Genomic DNA, 27,364 nt, shown 5'->3' on the forward strand with positions numbered 1-27,364 from the left:
CTATGGAAGTATTATATGCAGATTATAATCACAGAATCATAGTATGGCTTGTGTTGAAAGGGACCTTAAAGCCCATCCCTGCCATGGGCAGGGACACCTTCAACTAGCCGAGGTTGCTCCAAGCCCTGTCCAACCTGGCCTTGGACACTCCCAGGGATGGGGCAGCCACAGCTTCTCTGGGCAACCTGTGCCAGGGCCTCAGCACCCCCAAAGCCAAGAATTTCTTTCTAATATATCTCATCTAACCCTGCTCTCTTTCAGTTTGAAACCACCCCCCCTTGTCCTGTCACTACACCCTTGTTTTGGTGACTCCCCACAGTTCAACCTGTGCCTCCCCCTTCCCCTTTATTACTAAGCCCATACAACTGCAAAAGAGTGAGTGCATTAAATGAAGCATCAGCATCTCTCCTATGGATTGTACTTAAAAAAACCCCAGTTATTCTGATTTCTGAAGAAATCAGCAGGCCTGGATTTGGCCCAGGAGCCATATCATGGGCCTCCAGGAAAACTAGCTCAAGGTTGAGGCAGGGAATTGGATAGGAGGGATGGGGGAGAGAAAGGAATTTCACATTTCTTATCATTTCACAGAAGAAAGAGATGCCAGTTAAGAATGAGAAGCAGCAGTATTACATCAAATACATACAAAGAGGCTTCGTCCAGGAAGAGAGGCGAGAGGTCCCAGCAGAGCTGGGTAAAGATCAGGAGGATTAGAGAAAATCAGCTCTTCCTCCTCCTCCAAGGCAGCCAGACTCTTTAACAGGTCCGGAGGAAGCAGAGGGGAGCTCTTGGGGTCCTAGTGACAGAAATGAGCACAGTGAGACAACAGAAGGCAGAAAGAACAGCCAGAGACAGCAAGGGGAAGCTAAGCCAGAGCAGGAGACAGAACAGCAAGAGGAAGGCAGAAGGCAGCATGCAGAGAGTGAGGTGAGGGAGTGGCATTGCAGAAGTGTACTGAGGCACACAGAGAGAGAAGTCTGAGTAGAAAACACCCCCAGGCACGTGGTCTCACGTGCATGGGGAGCAGTGTCACGTCACCAAAGTGACAGGCAGCGAGTCCGAATTAGTGCAGCGTGTGCTTCCCACTGCATCCATGCCACACACTAAACCTGGGTCCACATTCAAGGACAAGGAACATGAAATCTTACAATTATTCTACAGCTGACCTGTGAGTAATTTAGGTTTCAAGTAAAATTATGTTTGCATCTTCTTTCCCCATGAGTGGAGTTTAAATCTCGTAAGACTTATTTCCACTGGTGACGGCTGCTACACCAGCATACAGCTGACCAGACCACTGGGCCAAAAAACCTGCCAAGTGCTGCTCACACCGGACATCTTGGCTTTTGTGAGGGATGCTTAGAGCACAAACATCATGGGCACAGCTTCTCTCCACACTACACTATGCTGGCAAGATTTCCTTTTTAGGAACAAGAATAAGGCTTTGACTCTGTTTCCATCTAAAAACCACAACGTGGTATCAGAGTAGGGGTAGATTCCTGTATATTGTCTGGCTTTTCGCTTGGAAGGATGAGCCAAGTGATCCCAGCTGACCTTCTCCAAGTCCTGAGAGCATTTACAGAGGCACACCACGACAAAAGGTTTAAAGAGGCCTCTGTTTAGGTTTCCTTATAAACACCACCAGGAGCACTCACAGACAACTCCAATAATAAATAACAGAGACTACTGGTTTTAGAAACAGCAACATGAAGCACAACTGCATGAACAGAAGTAAAGTATTCCATTAGTGCAACTAACAGTTAAGGAAGTAATTCAGCTCAGTGGTGGGATTTTCAGGAAAAACAAACAAACAAAAAATCTAACACGAGACTGCTGCTACCAGCCTCAATTTCCGGCCTCAATTGGACTGCTGCAGCCTCAGCTGTTCAATTCACTAGAGGGGTGTTAAGAGTTCATCTAAAGAGTAATAATTCAACTGCAATTATTTGTATGGCTTTTACGGTTTTCATCAGTTGCCAGACAAGAATTTTCCCCAAAACTAACAGCTGCCATGTTTCTAAACCTGTCAGACACAGTGCAGAGATCAATGTCACATCCACAGTGAACAAGATTTACACCTACTTGAAATCAGATCTTCAAGACACTGATCCCACACACAGCCAACTCAAATTGAAAATTCATCACTATTTTCTGGAACCCCATGTACCCCATGATACCCAGGTCTCTTCTAAATAAGCTCACATTGACCTACTTGGGGCCACTGGGCATTCCTGAAACAGGGAAAGCCCAGAGTTGTCAGGAATCCCAGAGCCTCATTGGTTTTCACCACTTGCAGCCTGGATCTTACCTCAAAGGTCATCCTGGAGACAGCATCCTGCTCTGAGCGGAAGACTCCTTGCCGCTTTCCCCTGCGGTCCATGTTCGACTGCTGGGCCACCACCCTGTTGTCAGCCATGCCATAGGAAGAGTCCCAGTAATATTCTGGCACCTTGACTTCTGAGGGGTTCTGGTTATATGGCTCCATTGGGAAAGGCTTCATTTTTTTCTCCAGAGGTTGCTGTTGCATCACAGGAGGCTGCAATGACTGTTCAAATAATTTGAGAGGGTCCTGGGCCTGCAGGTAATAGGGCTGCTTTACAGGCATGATCTTCCCCAGGGAGCCTTGGACTTGGGGGGGATTCCAGAGCTGCTTCGATGAGTCTGTCTGCGGATACTGAGGCAGAGACACAGGATTTCACCAGCAGTGAAGAACAATTAATGTTACCTGAATGCCTAACTCCATCCAAACTGTCAGCCTGGTTCATGTGTGACAGCAAATCAGAATGTTTGTGCAATGCCTGCATTATTCACCAAAATGCTCGGTCTTGACAGCATCTAACATTCTCTAGTCCAGCTTTAAACCAACAGCCAAGTACAATCCTTACTCCAATCCAGTACCTGATAAACTAAACCTATAAAGTAAACCTTTATTGAGGTATGAGCTGCCCAGAACACCAGGAGGGTCTCATCATCGAGTCCAGACATGCCAGAAGGGAGATTTTTCTCCAGCACAAAGTAAGTAACTGGCAGTGCACCATTAGCCAAAAGAAGAGTATGGGTGAAAGTTCACACTCACACAAGAAAACTAGAAAGGCCTGGGACAGAAATACCTGATAGAAATATCACCTTCATTCCTTGCCTATAAACACACAGAAAAAGGGTGACAGAAAACACATTCCCATTCCAGTACGTACCGTCCTCTCAGCTCCAGCATCACACAGTCATACCCACCAAACTTCCGCTCCTTTTCAAATTTCCCCAGAAGTTCACAATCAAAAAATTCTTTAACCACAACTTTGAAAGGTAATCCAGGAACACAAGTCTTGAAAGCTGTCATTTGTTTTTAAACAAAGCTTAGCACGTAGCACAGGTCAAGTTTACCTGCTGGAATCCGGAGTGGTGGGGTGGGCTCTTCCCCAGGCCCTGCACAGCTTTTGTAGGGGACTGTTGCTGCTGCTGCTGCTGGGCCAGAGCTTGGACCTGTAACTGGCTTGCGGACTGTGCTGTTGCCTGAGCTGGTAAAGATGAGAGGGGTTGCTGGGAAGGAGGTGGTGTTTGCTGAGGTCCCTGGGTCATTGGCCCTGGTCCAGAGGGCCGTTGCTGGCTGTAGGGAATGTGGGACTGTTTCCCACCTTGCACCTGGTTTCCTGCAGGTGAGTGAGCTGTGGGCTGGAGGAAGGTTCCTGGGACAGATACGCCACCCGGGAAGGTGTACCCCGTGCTCATGGAGAAAGCCACAGGAGGGGGGACGACATAGGTTGGAGGTGGAAATCCTGCAAGAGATGAAAATGCACCTTTAATTGCAATTTGGCAGAGCAGAGAGCTCCCTCCAGAAAACATTTAGTGGGGTTTTTCTTCCTGTGCTGTTCATTTAGACTATGAGGAAAGGAGGCACCAGTCTGCAGACATGCACTGTAATGTCCTTCCTCACCTTTGCATGTACATGGCTGTGATCACACAGGGATTCAGAGTTCTGGAGTTTTCTTGCAATATTCCAGGCACTGATAACAGTCAGCCAGGGAAGTGCCTCAGAGAATCATGTTTCCCCTCCTCCCTTGCCTCCATCTCCCAGCTCTTTCTTTTCCCCCCACTGCCTTTTTCTTCACCAGTCTGGGGTTTTTGACGCATTATCTCCAAAGTTCCCTCACCGTCAAACACATTTTCAGGGACTAAACTTCTGCAGGAATAAATAGAAGCAATCAATAAAATAAGTCTACTGCCTCCTCCCAGAGGATCACCAGTCTCTGGATTAATTTAGATAGAGACAGATGGTAAGCAAACAAATCCTCATATCTGCAAGATCAATTCCTTCCCTGTAGTTCACACTGAAAAGCCAGGTTTGGAAGGTAAGCTTTAATTCTGTGTCTCACAAGCCAGACTTTATGCTGACTTTGGGACAGGGAAGATGTCCCTCTATCTTATATTGAGGAACTCCACACAACAGCTTGCAGGGAAGATGCAGCTTCCAGCTATTCCACAAGCAAACAAGGACAGCAAGGTATGACAGGAACACTCCACAACAAAATGGGAACATGAACTGCAGCAACAGCAGCAAATAAGACTACACAAATTACAGCTTGAAACATGAGCATCAGTACAAAAGAAACTGAGCTATAAGGAAAGCTGTGTAATTGATCTTTTGTAATGGAGTCCTGAGCACAGGGAATGCTTCCTCCTGAGCAGAAGCCTTTGTCGTGTTTTGACAGGAAAAGCCTTCTGTGAACTTTCTTGATCTCACATCCACTAACCAAGAAAGGACATGGCAGATTTCATGACAGGCCTCGATTCCAAAGCATAAACAATCTTATTTATCTTGTTTCAATTTTGATATGCTCATTCCTTACTACTTGTTAAGATTCCCAACATAAAAATCCACATCATTAACAGAGCCCCTACCTTCAGAGGCTCTAACAACCACTATCGCAGGAATTTTCTTTGCAGTCAATAAATCACACTCCAAAAGAACAATGCAAATTACCTGGCCGGCTAGGAAGGGGAGGGAAGGCTCCTGGGTGATGAATGGGGATGAACTGGGAACTGCTGGCCTGACTTGGAGTCTGAGTTACAGGTGTTTTCCTGGCTTCGGACACTGGAGTCTTCCTCATCTCCGTCTGGGATTTCACCTGATGCAAAAGAAAGTATGAAGAAATTAGATCACTTTTCCTGTAATTACCCATATCATGTCAAGCCAAAAAATAAACTCTCAGATTGTCTGAGGGATCATCTTTTCCCTAAGTAACTGGGAGGGGTTTGGAACACAGGAACCCTCCTTACTGACCCCAGGCAGGTTACCCTGCGTGTCCTCAGGCACTCCTTGCCTCACAAAAGCACTCTAACGGTATCTACTCAGAAGATGTAACAGGTTCTTTCTCTAGCAAGAAAACAGGACGCAGACATAATAATCCTCAAACCATCCGAAGAACCTACCATGCTGCTCACCTGCAGTGTTTAAAAACAAAAGTGCAGATGCTATTATGCTTCTCCTAGGGCACTGCTTCAGCCTAACTCATGCCACTTACCTGCAGCACCTTAAAAAACAAGCAAACACTGCCACGTTCTTCCTAGGGAATTCTCTCACAGCCTAATGAAATTATTTTGACCCAGAGCATACAAGACAAACAGCAGAAGTGTTCAGTTTACTGTGTAACTGCTGGGTGTTCTGTTGAAAGAGCTGCACCAGTTAAAGGCAGAGAGAAGAATGTAATGTAATGTTTACCTGATTCTGAGTCTGCTGCAGTCTGGGTCTTCCTGGAGAGGAAGACAGAGGGGAAGACTACTTTCCCTTTCTGTTCAGCTCAGCAGAACTGCCTGGAATGCAAGATGGAGCAGGCAGGAAAAAGACAGCAAGCAAGGAACCCGGGCAATACAGAAAGGGCCCAGGAACAGACCTGACACCAAGCCTCAAAGGTGAGTGGAAAAAAAGGGCTGTATCAGGGGCCAAATTAAAAAAATCCAAACCAAACAAACCAAAACTGTAGGGTTTATTTCAACATTTAGTGCTACTGAGTGGAGAGGAGTTACAGGGTATTTTTTTTCTGCCAAAATACAATAGTAAAAGGGTAGATGCATTCAAATGTTTTCTTAAATTCTTTTTCAAATTGAATCTCCCCCTTTAGAAATTGTGGGAGTGCAGTGTTCTTTCTGTGCTTGTAAAACTCGGAGGTCTGGGTGAATTTTTGATCTCCCACTAGAAAAAGTCCAGAGGGAACTCTATGTCAAGGTTCTGGCTGATGCTAAACACCTCAAACAATGCAGCCCTTGCTCGTGCCACATTCTGACACCTTCACCGTCCATCACATTCTGTACATTCAACTTTTTTCTCCACAATAAGCCAAACATTTTTATAATCACACCAAGAGCTTTGTATTCTTTTACAGAACATTGGAGAATTCAAAGACGCTCTTACTGCCATGGGATTTCAAAACAGGAGTTCTAGTCCATCAGAAACTCAAAGGTGCTATAACAAATTTCCAAGGGATGGCTTCTAAAAGGCTCTCTGATTTACAGTTAACTTTATAAATATAAATACCTAAAATTGATTAATCAAGACAGACAAATTCCAGATGCTTCCTTGCTTCTACTTGATCTCACCTCAAAAGTGTCAATGCTACCAAATATTTAGTCCCACAGTGGTCCTAAGTGTTCCTACACAGTGCTTGAGAGGTACCATTTCATCACAGTGACCTCTGAAGAGTATGTTACATCTTGAGTGAGGCTGCATTAAACCTTCCTTGGCACCCAACATTATTTTCCCTACAGAGCACATATTCAACCTATGTCACATCCTGCCTGAGCGTGCAAGTTTTCCACTTATCTGCAAAGCAGAACTGATTTGTTCTGTGTAACGTTCTTCACATTTTTGCTAAGTAGGAGTTGCAGTATTTTCAGCAATTAAGCTTTTGAAGGCAATGAACTAGGGAGGAGATAAAGCCTGGTATTTCCAGGAAGGTCAAAGCAGAGCACTAAGAGTCCACTAACTGGTACAAAAACCTACATTCATTTTACAGGGTGGGGGGAAGGACTGGAGAAATAAGTCCACAAGCTACATAAAATAAAAGGCACTTATTTGGATTAGTTTTCATAAATACAGCTGATGGAACTAAAAAGTCAAAATTAATTTCTACTGAAGAAGAGAAGAAGGATGACCAACCACATCAGAGCAGATTCTGCTACTGCTGGGTTTCAAATAAGTTCTTCCTGGGTGTGTTGTCTCTTAAGACTAAGACAAGCAAATTTCTGATAAATAAGTTATCTTTCCTATCTAAAAAGCTACATATATTTCTCAGATCTGGTGGGTTTTTATCAGCCTCAAGTCCTTATTTAGCAAGACAGGGGCACAAAAACCAAAACTGGGAGTTATGCTCAGGCCTGCAACCACATTCCAGATATGTTTGACAAATAAATAAGAAACTTGCTACTCTAACTCACCTGTGTTGGTTTTCAGATACCAGTCGCATTCAGCGAGTCACAAACAATTCCCACACGGTTTCTGTAGCCTTTACAGTAACACTTTGCCCTCCCTGATAGGACCCTCTGCAAAACCAACTGAATAATGCTGCCAGTTCAGACTTTCCATTTCATATCCATGATGTTTAACAGCAAATAATCAGGAGGAGAACAAGAAGAATGATCCAAGAGTCCTAACACCACAAGCTAGAAAGACTAGGGAAAACAAGACCTCAGTTACACAGGACTTCAGAGAAGTCGCAAAGAGTTATTCTGCAGACCTGTCCTGGGCAGTAGTAATGGGCTTACACACAGGCAAGGGAGATAAAAGTGAATTAGGAAATAATTTCCACTTGCAAGTACACCGAAGAACTGACACAGTTTCTCTAAGGAGATATTAGTCTCCATTACTATCATTAAATGGTTCCACTCATCACTGGGGGAATGACTGAGATTGTCCAGGTACAGATCAGATCAGCCTGAGACTCTCCACTCTTATTTACTACAACTCAGTGGAAGTCAGATCAGTAAATTCATTGTTTACTTGACAGATTTTGTACATAATGCTCACAGAAATAGAGGAAAAAAGCATGCCCCTAAAAAAATATAGCTGATAAAAGAGCAGCTGATGTGAAAATCAACAATTTTGAGCAAGTTCTTGAGCACAGATTTACAATTTAAGAGCAGCATGGCTCTCCTTACTTCCACAGAGACACCTGACTGCACCCACAGTACAGAGGATCTTACTCCTCATATCCTATTTGGAGCTTTTGTGACGTGTTCAGTTTGTTGGAAGTGCACAAGTCAACTGAACTGAAAATGCAGAGTACCCAGGTCCTTCTCAACAGACCACAGCACGGGTGAGGCATGACTGCAGCCTGGCCATGTGAACAGTCTTGGTGGCCTGAATAACTGCTGGAATGGGTAGAAGTCTGTTTTTTTCTTTTAAGACAGTAAAATCACCTTTCATTGCTCCCTATCCTTTGCTCCCCCAAAATTGAGACAGGGAAAGGGCAGAGACCCAAAGATCACCAACACCTGGTCTTTGAGGTAGAAGTGCTTTATATTTTTGTGCATTAGCTGCATTAGCAGTGCCCACAGTGAGACCTCAGCTCTAGCATACAGAGGCACAGCTCTACAAGCAGTGCCTTCCCTGACACACTCGTGGTACCTCCTCAGACACAGTATCCCTTTGAGCTAAAGGCTTACCTGAACTGCCACGTTCTGCTTTCCTGCTTCCTGCATCTTATCCAAGCCGCATTTCTTGGTCTCATTCTTCCTTTTATTGTTGTCCTTCTTCCCATCGTTCTTAGTGGCCACTATTCCTTTGCTAAAGTCCCGCCTTTCCCTTGCTACGTCTTTCAGGGGATAGATGCGCCCTGGCTCCCTGTTCAGCTCCCGGGGCTTGATGTTCTCTTTGAACGTGACCATTGGTTTTTCTCCTGCATCACAGTTGTTGTTCAGGCTTCTGCCAGAGGCCAGAACTGACTTGAGTCCAGGGCTCCCATCGGCACACAGTGGCTCTGCCATGGATGTCTCCTGCAAGGCGAGACTCTCTTTGGCTTCACTAGGGTCCTCCAGTAACAGCTCTGGGATTTCTGTCACAAACAACAGCTTTCCTACCTCGTTTTCACACTGAATCAACCTGAAGAAGAACGCAATAGAAAAGCAAGTACAATTAACTACATTACTTATCACAACCAGTCTATGAAGCAATGGCGCGTAGACCCACAGAACATGCTGTTAGCGCTGTCAGCATCTTGTACTCACAGTACAGGTAATTGTTGTGTTGAACAGAAAGAAAAATAACATTGAGCTTTGGCACCTGTGTTATCTCAGCTCATGGCAGCAGGGAAATACAGCAGGTACTTCACTTACCTCGGCTGATTATCAGCGATCCATTTGCCTGTGAAGATCAGGCGCTGCTGCCGTATCCGACGTTGCTGCCCTTCTTTATCTCCTGTAATTGCCTGGTGGCCTTTGGAAAAATCCAAGTTCCTAGTATTGACACAGGAGAGGGAATATTAATTACACAATTACCCTCTGCAACATCGTATTTCTTTAGAAATACAACATGCCAGCATTACTCTATTAAAAGCTGTAAACTTTCATAAGGAGTTATTCAAAACATGACTGTTAAGAGACGTCTGATTTACAGATGTAATTTTCTTCAGGTAAGATCCATATTAAGAAGGTTTGGTGGGGGTTTTTAAATAACAAAAGGCCAAAAGCTCATCTGTGTGATAATCAAAATCAGAAAAATAATAGTTGAGTGAATATATCTAATATTTAGTCAGCATTTGTGGATGATGTTATGTACGGGAATGCAGTTAAAAATAGAGTAAAAACCAGCAAAAGAAAATCACATCAAGCAGGTTTCATGCAAAAGCATTTCTTTTCTCACTTAAATTTTTCCCTTTCCATTTATAAGTCTAAAGACGACACAGTAAAACCAAAAAGAAGTCATGAGCATTACTATAAACTCAAGATTTTCATAGAGTTTTGCTACATTGTCCATTACATTCGTTTTGAAGAGACCTACATCAATCCATACAGTAGTAAATATTCATAAATAAGATATTGCAGGGAACAGGTCAATGTCTGTCAAAGTCATGACATCAGCAAGAGTACAGGATTCTTCAGCTGTTACCCACCTGAACGAAGGCCTCAGAGCCAGGAATCCTTGCAATTCAAATTCTTCTGGAAGGGGGGTTGCTAGCAAACAGACATTAAATAACGTAAGGAAAGCATGAAAACACTGAGCACAGTATCATAAGCAGACACCTCAGCATGGTCACTACACATCCTAAAGCCTTCTATTAACTGGTCCACCCTGTGACCTGAGGAGCTCAGGAATGATAAAGCAGAGCAAAGTCTGCTCAGCACAAGAAAGCAGCATTTGCAAAGTATTCATATGCACTAATACTAGAAGACTACTTCCTTCCTTATTTGCTCTTCAACTGCAATTCTCCCCACCATCACGAAAAACCTGCATCATTCTCAGTTCTTTACAGCACAGACTAGAAGTGTCCTTACCATTATTACTGGATAGATCTTCTTCATGAGGCTGGAAGCTGTTTAGAAGAGAGATCAGCCAGGGCCATATGCTGTAAATTAGAAACCAGACAAACCATAAGTGAAAATGGCAAAACATGGGATGTGTTCACTTTACCAAGGAAACACGGAACTCCATTACACAGTCACAGCTTCCATTAATCCTCTGATTCCCAAGAAAAGGTAAAGTTTCTCTCAAGTGGTAGGGAAAAGATCACCTTCTTGAAAAAATTACTATTTTTTAAAAGCCAATCTAAGTTCCCAAGTGCTCTGTGATACTGTAGCACTGGAGCAGTTACCACAAAGGCAAGACGCTCTAGGTAAGGGTTGCACTGAGTAAGACCATTAACCTAGAGGTGAACTGGCAGTCCCCTGCCTTGTCCTGCAATACCAGTACAAGCAATGACTGGAAATTCTTCCCAAAGGCCCTGAAGCAAATAATTTTCAAATCACACTGATCACTGCATAGGTGGTTAACATTTAACTGCCACCAACAGGTTGCTTGCTCCAATTTTTCAAAAGATGCCACCCGAAAGCCCAAGCATCCTTCTGCTTTAGTGATGGGCACCATGGAGGCAACAAAGAACTATTTTAGGATGTTTTGAACTATTTAAGCCTAAATTTATGAGATTAGTGGCAGAAGTGAAAAATCAAAGCAACAGTCCAGAACAGAAATGCCTGCACTGACATTTAAGGACCCTCTCTACTAAATTCAATTTAATTTCTGGGTGATGAACCAGAAAAACTGGATTCCAGCACTGCCCAAGAGATGGCTTAGTACATGAAATTAAGCCAAGTATTCTGCTGCCACTTCCCTCAATAATCAGAGAAACCATTACAATAGATTAGACTACAGGAACACTCAGTAGTTATGCTCAAATCAGACATTATAAACTAGACCCCACTGATTTAAAAAAAAAACAAAAGTTATGGGCAAACCTAAAGCAAATTAAAGCACTGAATTTGCTCCTTTAACCCACAAGTCTCATGTTTTGCTTTATGAACTCTGTAGTACATATACTTTCTATGATTTTAATGTCTGTAATAATGAGTCATATGATCACTTTTCCTGTGACTAATCTGTGGATCACCAGTAATTATGAATTCATGCAATCAAAGGTATCGAAAGATTAACACTCACTACCGTCTTTCATCAACCACTGCCTCCTGGAAAACACTGGGCCTAAGTTTCAGCCAGTCCATGGAAACCTTCACAGCTGGAAGAGGATATGCAGCCCCAGAGTCCTCCTGGTAGTCATTTTGTAAAGGACACTTGCACAGAACTCCAAGAAAGGACACTACAAACAGAGTAAAGGGAAAAAACAGAACAAACAAATTCCACAATGTGGAATGACGTGCTAAAGTTGAACATAATCTAATCAAACACATCCCCCTGTTTTTAAGAGCTAGTTATTTAGAACAAAAAAAACCCAATTACTTCATCTCAAACAATTCACCAACAAATCAGAAGACATTTTTTAAAATACTTTTCTACCATGAAACAGAACCTTGGTGGGTTTTTTCCCTTTAAGTGTCATGGCAAACCATTTTGCTAAGTTAAAAAAATAGGGTGAGATGAGCCCAGTGCAAAATTATTCACTCACCTATTTATTAGAAATCATCAACTCAACTATCTACCTGCATTTTATCCACTTTCCCAAGTCAGTAGGCACACAAATGCACTGGAGCGGTCTCTGCAGGCAGGCACCCAGCCCAGACCCCTTAGGGCATAAGAGCTGAGAAACAGTAACCACACCAGCGTGACCCTGGTGTTTTCAGAATCAACTCCAGGCTGGAATCTGAAGAAATCCAGCTCTTCAGAAATTTAGGTGTTGACAAACAAGGCCAAGCTGGATCAGATTAGCCACATAATGCTTATTTTCTTAGAGTCTAAAATGGTCCGCACTCCCACTTATCTCCTAGTCAGTATTATCATAGGCACAAAAGCAGTTGAAGTCTTAGTTGACTCAGCTCCTAGTTCAGCCCTGTGGAATCAGGACCAGCTCCATTCCAACTTCAACTGCATTGCAGCCAACTGGGGAGCAGCCCCCCAGGAGTGGTACTACCCACTGCCAAGTTGGATCCAGCTTTGCACCCAAGTTAAAATGTTCTTTCAGAACAAGGAAAACGATGCAGAGTTCTGTAAAACTTCAGAGTACATCCAGGGCTCAGAAATCCAGTGTTAGTCAGCACTGCTGACATAAATGATGCTGTGCAACCATCTTCTCTCTAAACTTTCTCCCTAATGTCTATTCTCAGCATTTACCTCACATAACCATTAAGCTGGATACTGACAGGAAATTACTAATGGATTCCATGTAAAAACCAAAGAGAACTACAAAAATCAATTAGCCTGCACACTCACTGAAGAGAGCCAGGAGCTGTGTCCAGCAGAGCTGCTCATCCTGGCTGTAGCTGTGCTGCTCCGTTTCGTTGCTGAAGTCTCGCAGGTGATGCAGCTGGAACAGGTTGATAACAGTGATGTGGACTAACTGCTGAGAATTGAAGGCCTTCTGGAACAACAACCTCTGCAGCAAAGACACACAGGGGGTGTATTTTTAGATGGCAAAGCACACACACTTGAAAGGATTAGTAGTTGTTACTTCACTGCTTGACTAATGCTTCTGCCTTAAGGCAACACTCATTCTGGATTTTATTTTCAGGTCATCCCTACTGGCACAGCACTGGGCTTCCCAGCAGGACTTGGGAAGGTGCCTACTGTTAAGCCCAAGGATTTTGCTTGTACATCAGCTCAGATGCTCAACAAATCAACATCCCCTTGGTTACTGTTCTCTTTCAGAGCAAGTGCAACTTGAACGTGCAGTGACAGCACTGCAGCAGATCCACTGGATTTTTCAAAGAAACAGCACAGAGAAGATGACATTTAAAAAAAAACACCCCAGGAAAATTTAACTACTGGGTGGTTATGTATTAAAAAACTAATTCCACATCTGACTTCATGGGTCATGGAATGCCTTGGCGGACTAAAACAGCACGAGCTATTTACAAATGCCTTTCTGTAACTGTGCTGGAAAGTCACCTTTCTCAGGACAGGAAAAGAAGCTTTAATGCTTTTTGGGGAAAAAAACGGAGATATCCTAAAACCCAACCAACTTATCTTCAGACACAACAATCAGGGAGGCAAGTGGATTAACTAATGTAAGCATCAGGAAAAGCTCCATGTTCAACCTGGATTCTTTAGTTTAGGGCATGAAGTACTGTACAGTCAACAACTCAGACTGGCAGAGCTGCCAGTAGCAGCATCGTGGGCCTGACTGAACACTCCAAACCCTGTAACTGCTCTCCTCAGAGTTAAAATCAGCCACAAAGTTAAAATGATCTCTCACCATACAGTCAACTTCACATCCACATTCAACCCACTGAATCCACAAGAGTTGCTCTCTAGGAAATTAAGCCTTATATTGCATAATATAAACAAAAAAGTAATCTAAGCACAAAGCAGGGCTCAATTAGCTCTGTTTTAACACCCTAACTCAGTCCAGAAAACTAAGACTGTTCCACATGCCTGAGCAATGCTCATATTTATTGATCATAAGCACTGTGGAAAAAGCAGTACTTGTTCAACAGCCAACATCACACACAGAGATACACAATTATTTAATTTTGAAACAACATTAACAGCCCACATTCAAAGCTAATACAATTCACAGCTAGTTCTGTGGTTTTTTAATTTTATTTTAAAGACAGTTTGGATCTAGCTGTAGCTGCCCAATTCAAGGCAAAAAATGAAAAAAGACACTGTAAAGAACATTTGTAAGTTTTTCTATTGCTAAGACCATCTTCTCCTTAATTTTGAAAAGCAGCCACTGCTGTGTTGAACAAATCAACAGTGGTCACTGATTTCTCCTGTATCTCCACCAATAAAAGACCACACGTCAAATGGGAAAAGTCCCTGCTCTTGGCATAAGTTATCAGAACTACCCAGTGGTAGCTGCAATGCAAACCTTCCCTAACTGGCTACCTGACCTTCCTGTATTTTAGCACGTGAAAGAGTTATTATTAGACTGTAATTTCAGAACTCAACTGCTAAAAATATTCTCCTCAATATACTAATTAATATGTTGTTAAAACTAACCTTGAACTGTTCTTCCAGCTTTTCTCGAAGAGGGCTCAGCTTCTCCAAGCTCTTACTCAGGTACACATGGCCATGGAATTTAATAAATGCCTTGATGAAGTCAGACACGCTCCATCGAGTCTTCACCTCATCACGACTACATTTAGAACATAAATACCCAACTTCAGTCTTTGGAGTTACACACGGCTGCACATAACATTACAGAATTATTTCAAAATAAAGGAGGAAAGTCCATGCAAAGCTAATTTGTTGTGCTGGCACAACATGCTTATTTCCTGCATTCGCTAATCACAGCCAGGAGTATCACAAACTATTCTTTGTTCCACACTTGTGTGAGGATGCTCTGATTGGACAGGGGATGGAGAACTTCTGTGTCTACTACCAAAAGTTAATAACTTCTGGCAAGGGAGGTACAGCTGGAAAAAGTCTCTTCCATCTTATCTGAGTGGAAGGAATTCATCCTTAGTCTCACCTTTCCAGTGCTTTAGAAAGTGCTTTTTGTAGGTTAGTGGAGGCAGCTGGGAAAGGAAACTTCACAGCAATGCTTCTGCAGTAGTAGAAAATTGTGGTCAAGTGGTCTCCTTTGGAGGAAGCTAGGATAGCCAACTGATTATAAGGCTGACCTGAGGGAGAAAGAGACAAGTTGTCATGGAGTGAAGCGTGCTTGACGTCAGAGTAAGTGTGGCCACTTGAAAAGGGAGCATAGTCCTCAGTTCTCCAAGAGAAAAGGCTCAGATCCATCTAAGGATGCTTCTAGTGCAGCCTTGTATCTGTACCACTTAAATGAAAAAGCTTCTAAATTTGTGGTGCAGTAGCTGTTTGGTTTTCCTGGTTTGTTTGGGTTTTTCTAGAGGGAGAAAGATTGGTTGTGGAAGTTTCTGTTTGGTTTTGTTTGTTTATTTGTTTCTGTGATTTGAGTTTGTTTGGGGTTTTTGTCTAAATAAGAAAATACTGTTGAAACCCAGCTCATTTATTCATCTCCATCTATTTGGACAAAATCTTGCCCAGTTTTGCCTCATGAGGCAAATCTAACTGTCAACAGTTCACATTTTGTCGCCTAGAGAATAAAAGATTTCTATAGTTAGAATACAGAGAATTTTGCAGTTACAACACAACTGGCTAAAAAATTCAATTATTGGTTTCATCAGCCTGGCTCAAAAATGATTTATCCTTCTCTCACCATCCCTGCATTTTGGGTCACTAAGCCAATAGCTGAAAAGCTAGATCCCTGAACTGAAGAATTCATTAACTTACATGAGCAACTTGAAAAATGCTATTTTAGCTACTAAACTTTATAAAATGGGCATGGGAATAAACAATAAAAGAAAAAAAAGCAATGCCGGTGGTAGGCAAGTTTTCATTAATTGTCCTTTATAATGTATGCATGTAACACAGAACAGCAGCAGCAAAGCTGTGTATTACCTTCTTTGTTTCTAAAACTTCCCAAAAAGGAGACAGGTGACACAGATCATGCAAATAACCATTACCTAAATGATTTACTGGTGGGTCAGGCTTCGTTGCATGGTTGTTTGGAGAATTTGGGGAAGGAGACTTATATAAAAGTCCGGGTTTCCAACTGCCACACAGGAAAAGCTATACCCCAAACCCTTCTTTGGAATTATGAACTGAAAAGGTATCCCAGACTCACCATTGGAAGGGACAAGCTGAGCTGCATGTCTATAGTACGACTCTGCCTGGCTGGTCTGATTCCTATAGCGAGCTAAGAAAACAGCAAAAAAACCAAGTTCAGGCATAAAATCAAACTCTCCTGCACTTACTCTGATATAATCCAGTTTACCTGAAGAGCATTTTACTATTATTTTAGGAATAAACGTCAGAGGGACATACAATGACACCAAACAGCACCAGGATTTGAATCTTGAGGTGGTTGTTGAATTCTGAGGTGGTTGTTTTGCCTCAGACCCAGTGTTACAGCTCAGCAGTTCTTAAATACAAAGGTGTGACAGCACCACAGCCAGAGAGCTACAAATATTTTTCATCCCCATTTGCACAATTACCAACTAGATCTGCTTTTAGGTTGTTCCAAAAGCAGCTGCGGATTCCTGTGAAAAGAGAACTTTCTACAACACACAGTTCTACTCAAATCAAGAAAAAAATAAACCTGTTGTACTTAATCTAAAACAGAAACCTGGTTTATGAGAGTCTGGATTTCTAACTGTTGCCCTTGTATCTAAGATGTTGATGTTCTGGAATGGAGAAGTGTGCTAGCCTGCTGCAACAAGCTTTTATAATAATTACTGCTTTCAACATTTCCCTGTGCCTACCAGCTAGAACATGACTAGAACACTACAACACAGATTCTAGCAGATCACTAGAAAGCCAGTGGTTAACTGTGGCCATGTGTTAATGTGTTAACACACATTAGAAAACTCTTAACAGCATTTCTTTCCAGCTCTTTCCCCTTTCAGCAACCACCAAAGGCACAATCATCAAGTGGCTACTAATTTGGAGCACACTTGCTCCTGCAGTTGGCCATGCTATGTGAAGATCCCTCTCAGGAGAGCTGAACACAAGTAGAACTCAACATCCCACCTCTTTTTCCCTCCCCAACTCACCAATATCTCCAAGGTGAACAAGGCAGTGCTGGCAGATGTAAGAGCAGGAGCTGGATTGTGGCTTCACTATGGCGCTGGTGTGCGTCTGTTTATTGCTAATGATTCCCAGCTGGGAAGACTTTACACGACACGGCAAGTCTACATTAAAAACTGTGCACAATTCCTGTAATAACTACAAAAACACATCGAGTTTAGTAGCAACTAGAGACAGTCATCAGAAAAGCATAGAAGCAAGTAACAAAACTAACAGAGCATCACTTGGAGGCACAGATTAGCTAAACAGTGTAAACAAGTGAGACTTCAAATTACATTTTCCGTATGGAAATCATTGAGCTCCATAGTACAGTAGTCTGCCCAGAACTGGGAAGAGAAGAAAGAGTTGTCCATCCCAAACCAGTAAGCAACTCAGTCCTCGTGATATTTAAACCACCAAGGATGGAGATGGGCTATGGGAGGTCTACAAATCTTGTTGGGTTTTGTGGTTTTATCATTTTTTTGGTTTCATTGTTTTTAAGTTGGGCACTCAAGAGGAACACCGTGGGTTTTATACCTTGATGAAGTGACACTATTCTTTGAAAATAATAGAAAAGAATGTCCCTCAACCCCCAAATTGGTTTGTTCCAATGTAAGAAACAGCACTATCCCAACTCAAACTTTAGAGAGGAGCTGGAACAATACCAAATTTGTAAGCAATGAGGCAATAGGAACAGTACGGTGGCTGAGCTGTCAGTAAATATTTGTGCTAAGTCAATAGTGAGACTCTTTCAAGGAACAAGATACCAGCTACTCGATCAAGTATCTCAAAAGCTGATTGAATGAAAACCTGAACTCTGCCCTTCCAATAAGTACTTTTGAATTTTTTTTTAATGGACTCCAGCAAATACTCTGGAAAGAAACAGTAATGAGGGAGTGATGAAAAGTGTTTGTTCTGCTGAGTTATAGGGTTAAAAATGCAGGTAAGAAGTGACAGACTTTCTCCCAGCTGGGAACATGCTCAGTCTCCAAATAAAATAGCCCTGCAGCAGGGTTTCACTTTCAGATAAAGGCACAGAGAAAGCCCAGAGATGCACACTCTGTCAACAGCTAAACACACTACGCGATGCTTTTGTTTGCTGCAGAGAGAGGTTTGTGTTACACCTCCCTCCCTCTTTTGCTCTGTCTTTTACACAGTAGACAAAAATCCCTGACGAAGAGGGATCTCACAGATGAAAGCTGGATAAAAAAGAGAAACTTGACATCTTCCGACATGCTGAATTAAGAGAACTCATGCTCTCTTTCAAAGATGTCGTTTACGCAGGTCTCTCAGCTGGAGAGCAGGTATCTTGGCTGAGCCGAGTCTTCAGACTAAAAATGAGATGATTAACATCACAGCAAACAGAGGAAGAAAAAGCCAGTCTATGGTGTCAAACTCAAGAAGAGCAAAATTCCCTGATCCACTGTCAGGAAGAAGAAGGCTTTTGCAAGACAAATGGTGGAGATGGTAGAAAACCCTTAGCAAACATGCCACAGGGTGTCAAATAAGCAGCTTTCAAGAAACAATACTGAAGGGGAAAAAGGGTAACCACGAGGATTCTGTAAAAACATGTGGGGTGGCCTTGCAGATGTCTGGAATCAAACTGGGAATTGGTACGGTAAGAATGACCTACTGTGAATGCTGTAACCTGAAGGCAGTGCAAACCAGCCATGACAGAAACTTTAGTCAGACCACTACTTGAGAGAGAGGATTCGGCAACCACAATGTTGCTAAAGCACACACCAAACGAGGGGGGGAAAGGGAAAGAAGGGTAAATTATCTTTATTAAGGCCCTTATCACACACTGACTCTTATTCTCCATAATCTACAAGCTGTAATCTAACATTGGAAAGAGTGTGGGCAAAAATATGTAAGGAACAGGAATTGCATCCCTTTTGCGATTAACTGAAATTTTCACAAAATATACTTATCACAAGAGCACTCAACAATCGTTTTGCTTAAGGGGAAGAAAAGTTTCTAGAGCCAAAGTATGAAATTCTAAGTAAATGTTAACAAAAACATAGAATTAAGACTGAAGGCTTGTAAACTTGGGAGTCTTGATCAAAAAACCAGCAAGACATTACGTATTGTAAATGCTACATAATACTCTTAGGTACAACCACCCTACGTCAGTGTACAACTGTGGTGGGCACTAAGTCAGGTATTATTGAGAAAATAAAGCTGAATTTAAATATGTATGTAGCATGGACACGTTCTTAAAAACCTGTTCATCCTCAGTGTTAGGAGTTACAAGGAAAGGACACAGAAAAACATTAGGCCACCACACACATCCTGTGCATCTACGTTTTCTGCACTCAGTTCTGTACTTGAGTAACTCAGTCCAAGAACAAACTGATTATCTTTGCTTATCCTTCACTATATAGGGAATGAAAGGAATGTCCCACAAATACATACACGGTAATGAAAAGCTGAATGGGAAGTTTTAGAGAAGTGGTAGAAAAAAAAGAACTAAGAGTACCAACGAAATCATCAGCTGACGTGTTTGTTGGGCTTGGGCTTTTTTTAGTGTCATTGTTACTCACAGACATTACAATTAGAAGACAAAATTCTGAACTCACTGCAGAGACCAGAGTAAAGGGCTTCACGAAGGCCTGGAGAGCCAAGGAAGGCTAGACCTCCTAATAGCTGGAGGATTCACATATAAAGAAGCTCAAGAAGGCAATAGAGGCACAGTCAGAAAGCCAGAGATCAGAGCGAGGAAGGATCGTTCTACCCTTTCCTGCTGCTTTATGCTCACTCTGAGCAGTCACAGCACAGTACAGTAAGAAACGGACCTTTGACCTTACCGAAACAGTGGGGTTTATGTTTTAAATAAGGTTCTCTTAGAAGGGAAACTGAATTGTACCAAAACACCTAGCAGATGCACAGAAGTTCCAGTTCAAGACTACAGCTGATCAAAAGAAAGCACATGACCAGCTTTGCAGCCATGTCCTACTGAGAGCACCAGCTCAGTGAGGTGCACTGCTCGATCCCATACAGCAATAGTTTCCTATGCCAAGGGAAAAGAACAGCTCTTACCCCCCTAAAACTGACCCTCCCACCCTTCCTCTACTTACTGCAACTTACCTGTGTGTAGAAGCCACTAGCTGCCTCTAGGAACAGAGAAAGGTTCGCCTGAACTTCGCTCCGATTTGGATTTGCTCTGTTTTTCGCCTGACCCTGTAGCGTCGTGATCTGATTTTTAAAGGCATGATTCCAACTGAAAACAAGAAAAAGATTTTTCCTTTTTAATTTGGAAGCGTCTTACGTAGATGACATAAGCAACAGGAAAGAAGTGTTTAATTACATAGCATCAGACATGAAGAATATGCAAATTCAGGGAACATTCAGAAGAGATACAATGTTAAATATGGAATAACCACCTCTCCTCACCTCTCATACCTATATCTTGATATATGTGTATATCGCTAACATATATATACATGTGTATATATACAAGTAACACTGTAACAGCAATAATATTTGCTTGTAATTGTTCTGGTTTAAGCAGCATAGAACTTACTCTCTAAAACAAGATGTGGGATGTAGAGGTGAGGGTTAAAAAATCATTCAGTAACTGGAGGCATGGACAGGATAACTCAGCCAGCCTACTTATCTCACTTCTCTCAGTGCTGGAAAAACCACATGCTTCACTTAACTAAGCTTGTTACAACCCATGTCTGCATCTTAAGTAACAGGGAATGGACTCGGGGCACGGAGGAAACCCAGCAGGATCTTTTCCTGATTCTTAAGGTGCCATGAGCACCCCACTAAGTTTTCCCCTGATATTCCTCCCTCTGCTCAGCAATACCTAAGAAGGCTTAAAATGAGAGTCTTGAGCAGCTACCCAACTCCTGTTAGACGTTGCTCAAAGCTCCAGGTGATTACACCAGCCAAACTTTCTTCTTTCTGAAAACTGCAGCCTTCAGCCCTTCTCTGACAGCACCACAGACTGATGTTCCTTAGCTCTCTCCCCTCCATCTGGCTCTTCAAAACCCACTTCTGCATGACTTGGCTGCTACTAAATTGCCAGAGGTAAAATACTAACCTACTGAATGCTCTTCACTGGCTCTGCAGTGCATTCTCACACAGCTCTCATTTTAAAGGAAATAAGACAACCATTTCACAGGATACACTCACTTTTCGGGAAGTCTCAGGGCTTCCTGCTCATCAGCCCAGATTATATATATATATATACACACAAAAAATTACTGAGGTACTTACAGGTCCTGCTCCACTTTTTTATCTAAAGCATATTCCAAATCGGTCACTAGCATTTTTTGATATAAGTCCTGTAGAGCCTGTCTGGACGTCCAGACTTCTGCTGGACCCAGCTTCGAATCTGAGCAACAAAGAAAAAAAAAAGACACAACAGTTTTTGTAGCACTCAAATTTATGTTGTTACTCTGATTTTTCACTCACCTACCAAATGCAAGAACAGAGCTCAGTGTAAGATACACAACACCAAACACCTGCTTTTATCAGAGATTCATCAGAATAGTGAAATACAAGAACTACAGATGGGTTGGGGGCTGAGTGATCACTGATTAACTGATCAGTCTCCTATGACACCAGAACTAGACGTGAGCTAAATCAGCAGCTGGCAAGTTAAAAACCAAAACAGACAGGAGTCATTAAGCTGCAGAACTCCTTGCCACTGGATGAATTTAGAAAAACTTCCAGCATAGCCTGAAAAAATTCACAGAAAATAAATCCATAGAGGGATGCAAAACAGGACAGTCCCTGGACATATGCTGTTGGTATTTAGGAGAACACTGTGGGCAAGTATTCCTGCATGCCTGCCATTTCCTAACTCTCTGGTAGCCATCTGCTTTCCATCAGGGAGGGTGAGTGCAGACACTGTTCCCTGCTATCTGGAGTTACAGAGTCCAATTTCCTGTGCCTTGGCAAATCACCTGGGCTGGGGGCTGCAGGAGCACAGGGACGGGCCTCACCCCAGGGAAACCATCCAGATGTGTTAGGTGGATCTAGGTGGTTTTAATATTCCTGTGGGGACTACACATCAACCTGCTACATTCACTACACATGGCAAAGCACACCTGAGCAGAGGTTCATTAAGGGAACTGCTTGTACTGTGGAGCTGATGCCTTAATATAAACAACTTAAATCATAGCTTGTAGCATTTCGTAGTGTGTACGGCTGCACTTTCACAACACGTGGGGTAACGCTCAGATCAGCACTTCCACCACCAAGGTTCCTCAAAACCACCCAGATCCTGGCTAATCCCAAGTACAGCAGTCCCTGTGCTAGTCCAGGCAGGAATCTCAGAGAGGAGCAGAGGCATGACCTCCATCTCCAAATGTTTAGAACATCCAAAGTCGACTTTAAAAATATATTTTAGACACAGGAAAGAGGGGTACAATTGGTAAAATGCTATTTACTTACATAGAGAGGACAAGCCTTTAATATAAAGTCACACACTTTCCACAGAATTCTTAGGATAAGCATAAGGAACACAGAAGGAAAACAAAACCAGGAATCAAATATTAGCCTAGATCAATTATATAATCAAGGCAATTACCTGTCATGTCAGCCTTCAGGACTTCTGCCTGCCTGTAAGAAAGTAATAAAACAATAAATTAGAAACTGACTGATCAAAATAATTGAATTATGCTAAAGCACATTCACGCAATGGCGGTCTGCTTTACAACCCACACTGTTCTGGTTTATCCCATGGATTTGAGCTACTGCTGCTCAACCATGTGACTGCTTCTAGCTCATCCCATAAAGCACTGTTCACTTTTCCCTGCTTAAGCCTCTTTTCAAAAAACTACACCCTAAAAACCAGTTACATTATACTTTATATTTTAAGCTTTACGTGGCAGTAGCATCCTGCCAACATCAGTGATACCACTTACCTGACCTGGGAATTTGATATTAACTTTAAGTTGTCACATGTGAAATTCAGTAGTCAACAGTGAGAGCAAAGCAAACTCCCATCAGTGCCTGTCAGAACATTGGCAGAGCCCTCCTGCCTCTGTGCTGCACTAGTTTTCCTTAGTGAGAAGTGATAAAGACTATGGCTTCCCCAGTTACCTCTTCCTTGAACCGCATCCCTAAAGTCATGCTTTGATCAGGTTTTCAAGTAAAAAAACATACAGCACATACAGGAAAAAATGCCAACTACACGTGACTCCTGCACTGAACATCCTCTGCAAATCCCCACTGCTGGTGGAGGCTGGCAAAAAGTTTCTCAAGCAAAGGAATATTAGGATACAATCCTCAATAAATAAGTATTTAGGAATGGTCAATGTCTGGATGAAACAGGCAATGGAGATGCTACAATTAATCATTGTGTCAGCAATACATAAAATTTCAAGGAGCAGCACTGCTGGCCTGTTTGAGCGACACAAAATTAACCCAGAGCTGGCAGAGGGGAGACAAGGCTGGGTTTGGGTGGAACATATCCCTGTGCTTTTGCTGCATTCAAATGGTGACACAGATGTGCAGAGTGCAATTTTCCCACACTAGATGTGGAATCCTCCTGGCGCATTAAATGCTCGCTTCACCCGCTTCAGCAAAAAAACTAGATGAAAGCTGCACTGTGACTAACATCAATGTCAGGTGCCAGCTTGGGAAAGAACAGGGAACCAGGAGAAAGCATCACCTAATCCCTAAAGAGGCTTCAGAAACCAGCATATACTTTCTCCTGCCATTATGATGTGGTGACTGTAAAAACAGCTTTTCAGGTTGTTCTGGGTTCTACCTACTGGCCACAAATTACAGGGAAGGTTTTGAGATCCACATGAGGATTAAAAAGATATCAGAATAGGATACGCATCATTAGGAGAAAGTCCCTTCACAAAATATCTGTTTATTAAATACAAGAAATATCTATAGCAGCTCACCAAGGCCACTGCATATCATCCAAGAAGCAGTGGGATGCTCCCAGAGATTTAATTAAGTCAAGAATATGTTAACTGGTGACAGAAGGAAATCTGTACCTTCGTCACCTGCTTCACAAGTTTAATATCTTTAAGACAACTTCTCTTTATTTATTTCAATAAGGTGCTAATGCTTTTTTAACTCCTAACAGCAGGGAGCACTGGAAGAAGAGATAACCTATTACTGAGACAAGCGAGTAAAAATTTAGCTATTGTGTCATGAGAACGCAGAAAGCCCAAGAAACATTTCTTCCTTGTCCAAAAGCTGTCTCCCCATCGCTGCAGCCAGAAAGAGCAGATCTTGTCCCCCAGGGAGCTAAGAGGAGCCGAGGAAGGACGGCAGCCACCTCTGGGTGCCTCGGGAGCCTCTCCAACGCTGACCTGCCAGTCCAGTCAGGCACAAAGCTGAGCCAGGTTTGCGATGCCACTGCTCAGAAGGAAAAGCTGACTTGCTCAGGTGCTGGAGACTCTCTTTTTTGAACAGCCAGCCAAGTTCCTGCAGTCTGGCTCACACTTTAAACATCTACCTGCCAGTTGTGCAAATGTCTGCTTTGAGCTGAGAACACGAGCTGTGTTGCCAAAGCCACGGATCCTATTGAGCGGCTCAGCCCAAACAGGACACACAGTACTGCCCCAGCAAACACGAGCCCAAAATTCTCCTGCAGGCATTAAGGTTCTGTCCTTTAGAAGCCAAGAACTGCTCCTCTGAAAATTACTTGTGCAGAACTACCTTCCACTATGTTAAGTGCTAATTTTTAGAGGGGGAAATACAAATAGCACCACTATAAAGGTTTTTTTTTTCATAAAGTTTTACCTCACTGTTGTCTAGAAAATTCATATGAAAGAGAGCCTCAACCCATACATCACTGCAACTGCTAACAGATGCTCTCTAAATGCACAGCCCTAATAATATGCTGGAACTGAACTTCTACCAAAAAGACTTATTTTAAAAATTCCTTTTTTGGAGGAGAATACTCACGGGCTTACAGAACAAGAGCCTTTAGCACCAATCTCTTCAGCAGCCATAATGCAAACAACCTTTTATATTTTATAAGCTTGCAACAAGCTACACTGAGGGGATTATTACCGTAATTTTTAATAAAATGCATGGAAATTATTTCAATACTTCCTAGAGGCCACAGAATTAGTAAAGTAGGTCTAACATTAGCATGCTGTGTCTCATTTCCACCTCAAACCAACCTTTATTTAAAACAGACACATCCTAAGCCAGGATAAGAGGGGGTAGCCTGAGTACCACACTTGTTCTGCACCAGTAGCACTTCGAGAGAAGAGATGTATTACCTGTTCCTGGAACAGACTGCACCAAGGAGCCTTTGCTGGTGCTCAGAGACTTCTATAGGCACAGACTGGCATTCACTGAAAAGTGATAAGAGTTTCTGACAGCGCCAATGGTTCCTTCTATTGTCAAGCATTTTAACAAGCTTTTATTTGTATTTTCTTGCACCGCCGCATACTGAATTTCCATTAAAATGACTCATTCTGGGTCAAAAACCACTGCCTGCCAGGAGACATGGTGCAGCTTGCTTACACACTTCATCATTTCAAGAATATCCTCAAGTACCTCCTTGCCCAGCTGGATCAGAAGTTCAGTCTTCAAGTCAAGTTTCCCCAAGTCTGTTGGTCCAAAGCCAAATAAGCATAAACCATAGTTCAAAAAAATTGTATTTCAAGCATTCCCATTAGATGACATACCATCTTCATATATACTGTGATAGCTACTCTTTATAATTTCCTAACCAAATATAAACTCAGTCCCATGCTTCAGTCAAACTTGAGACTCAAATACAAAAGCCTTCCTCTCAACTCAGTAAGACAGTCTGACATCTAAAGGAATTTTCATTTTATTCATGAACTTGAAAAGCTTCAAAACTTTAAAACACAGTAGCCAGGACTTTCTTTTGAAGTTCTGAAGGTATTAGATATATTAAAATTTAAGTACTCACAGATGGCAAAGGAAAGTTTTCTTTTCTTAAGAACCTGGGAGTGTATAAACTCCTGGTTTGCTGGAACTCACACACTACTTTTAGCCTGGAATGAACCACTGGATTTAGCCAAGGAAGACAAGAAAACCACATTTCATCTTTCCATTTCCAAGTTTTTAGCATTTTTGATCAATTAAGTTTTCCCAAAGCAGAAAAAGTAAACAAGCCGTTCCCCAAACACTGCAGGAAAGGAAACCCCACAAATATTGGGATGTTTCTCCCATACGCACTTTCAAGTAGTTTAACCCATCACATTGAGAGGCTGAAAGGTACACCAAAAGATCATGCAGCCCCACTTAGCCTTCAGCACCAGAACAAGTTTGCTTAATTTGATGTTAAAATCCTATGAGAAAAGATCATACAACCTCTCTGGTTAACTATTCTATTCAAGTTTTCCTCTTGTTGCCACCTCACTTCAACCTCCATTTGGGTATCACTAAACAAATGGATCCATTTTACTGTCATCCCCAAAACAGCTCGTTTCTGTTCCAATATCTATTCTTCAGTTCTGTTATAATTAGTGTATTTTAATAACTAAATAACTAATAACAAATTTTCAGTTCTGCATACACCACGTTGCATCTCCAACAGAGCAATATCTGTTCTACAGAAGCAGGGGTTTGCTAATACGCTTCATAATCAAGCCCAGATAAGCAAATAAAATTAAGCCCAAGTTTCCAAAGCAGCAGTTCTGTGTTACCCAGCTAATACACTCTGTTTCTGAAAGTCAAAGTCAAGCCTCACTTGCACCACACCTCTCTCATTTTCACAGTGAGCATGAGCCAGCCATGATTTACAACAGCACAAGTTCACCAAAAAAACGTGGAAAACCCCAGACCTCATAAAACTAGCTCTGAACACAACACTCTGCTTTCCACCGTGCCTGGAGGGGAACTTCACCCGGTTTTCCCCTGGCAGCCCTAAGCACCAGCAGCTGCAACAGTTCCCCCTGCAAATCTCAGTAACACAGCTCCCCTGATAAGGAATTGAGGATTTACAGGACTAAAATGGGCAATGAATCCAGGCAGCTGGGCTTATGAAAGCAATCAGAATCCAACCACTTGTTCTGTGATTCTACAAACTAAAAATCATACTAAATGGTCAGGATAGCTTCACTCCAAGCAGGAATTTATATCCCTGCACTTCTCTTCCCAGGAGGTGTATGCAGAAATTGTACCACAATGAAAAGCACATGCAGCCTTAACCTGCCTTAGCAGGAGGTGACTGATCCCAAGGCTCATCAAGGGTACTGCCAGAATAAATTCCCTTTCAGAAGG

At 42.4% G+C, this 27,364-nt stretch overlaps 1 protein-coding gene across 6 annotated transcripts in view; it reads right to left on the reverse strand.

Annotated features, from left to right (window-relative positions):
• Positions 1 to 27,364, reverse strand: part of SMG7 (SMG7 nonsense mediated mRNA decay factor) — a 50,243-nt gene that overhangs the window by 6,776 nt on the left and 16,103 nt on the right. For 2 of the 6 annotated variants that reach the window (XM_032696555.1, XM_032696557.1), the window contains 17 exons: positions 22,722 to 22,753; positions 21,404 to 21,521; positions 20,267 to 20,399; positions 17,167 to 17,338; positions 16,239 to 16,310; positions 15,063 to 15,213; positions 14,591 to 14,726; positions 12,860 to 13,022; positions 11,636 to 11,792; positions 10,477 to 10,547; positions 10,095 to 10,155; positions 9,319 to 9,438; positions 8,650 to 9,085; positions 4,973 to 5,117; positions 3,376 to 3,767; positions 2,303 to 2,668; positions 644 to 793 (listed from right to left, as the gene is read on the reverse strand). In XM_032696555.1, the coding sequence (XP_032552446.1) occupies positions 644 to 793; positions 2,303 to 2,668; positions 3,376 to 3,767; positions 4,973 to 5,117; positions 8,650 to 9,085; positions 9,319 to 9,438; positions 10,095 to 10,155; positions 10,477 to 10,547; positions 11,636 to 11,792; positions 12,860 to 13,022; positions 14,591 to 14,726; positions 15,063 to 15,213; positions 16,239 to 16,310; positions 17,167 to 17,338; positions 20,267 to 20,399; positions 21,404 to 21,521; positions 22,722 to 22,753 (2,875 nt within the window). The remainder of the gene's footprint in view (positions 1 to 643; positions 794 to 2,302; positions 2,669 to 3,375; positions 3,768 to 4,972; positions 5,118 to 8,649; positions 9,086 to 9,318; positions 9,439 to 10,094; positions 10,156 to 10,476; positions 10,548 to 11,635; positions 11,793 to 12,859; positions 13,023 to 14,590; positions 14,727 to 15,062; positions 15,214 to 16,238; positions 16,311 to 17,166; positions 17,339 to 20,266; positions 20,400 to 21,403; positions 21,522 to 22,721; positions 22,754 to 27,364) is intronic. The other 4 variants (XM_032696558.1, XM_032696556.1, XM_032696559.1 and 1 more) reach the window with 4 other exon arrangements.

Source organism: Chiroxiphia lanceolata, chromosome 9 (genome assembly GCF_009829145.1).
Source record: "Chiroxiphia lanceolata isolate bChiLan1 chromosome 9, bChiLan1.pri, whole genome shotgun sequence".
NCBI classification, from domain to species: Eukaryota; Metazoa; Chordata; class Aves; order Passeriformes; family Pipridae; genus Chiroxiphia; species Chiroxiphia lanceolata.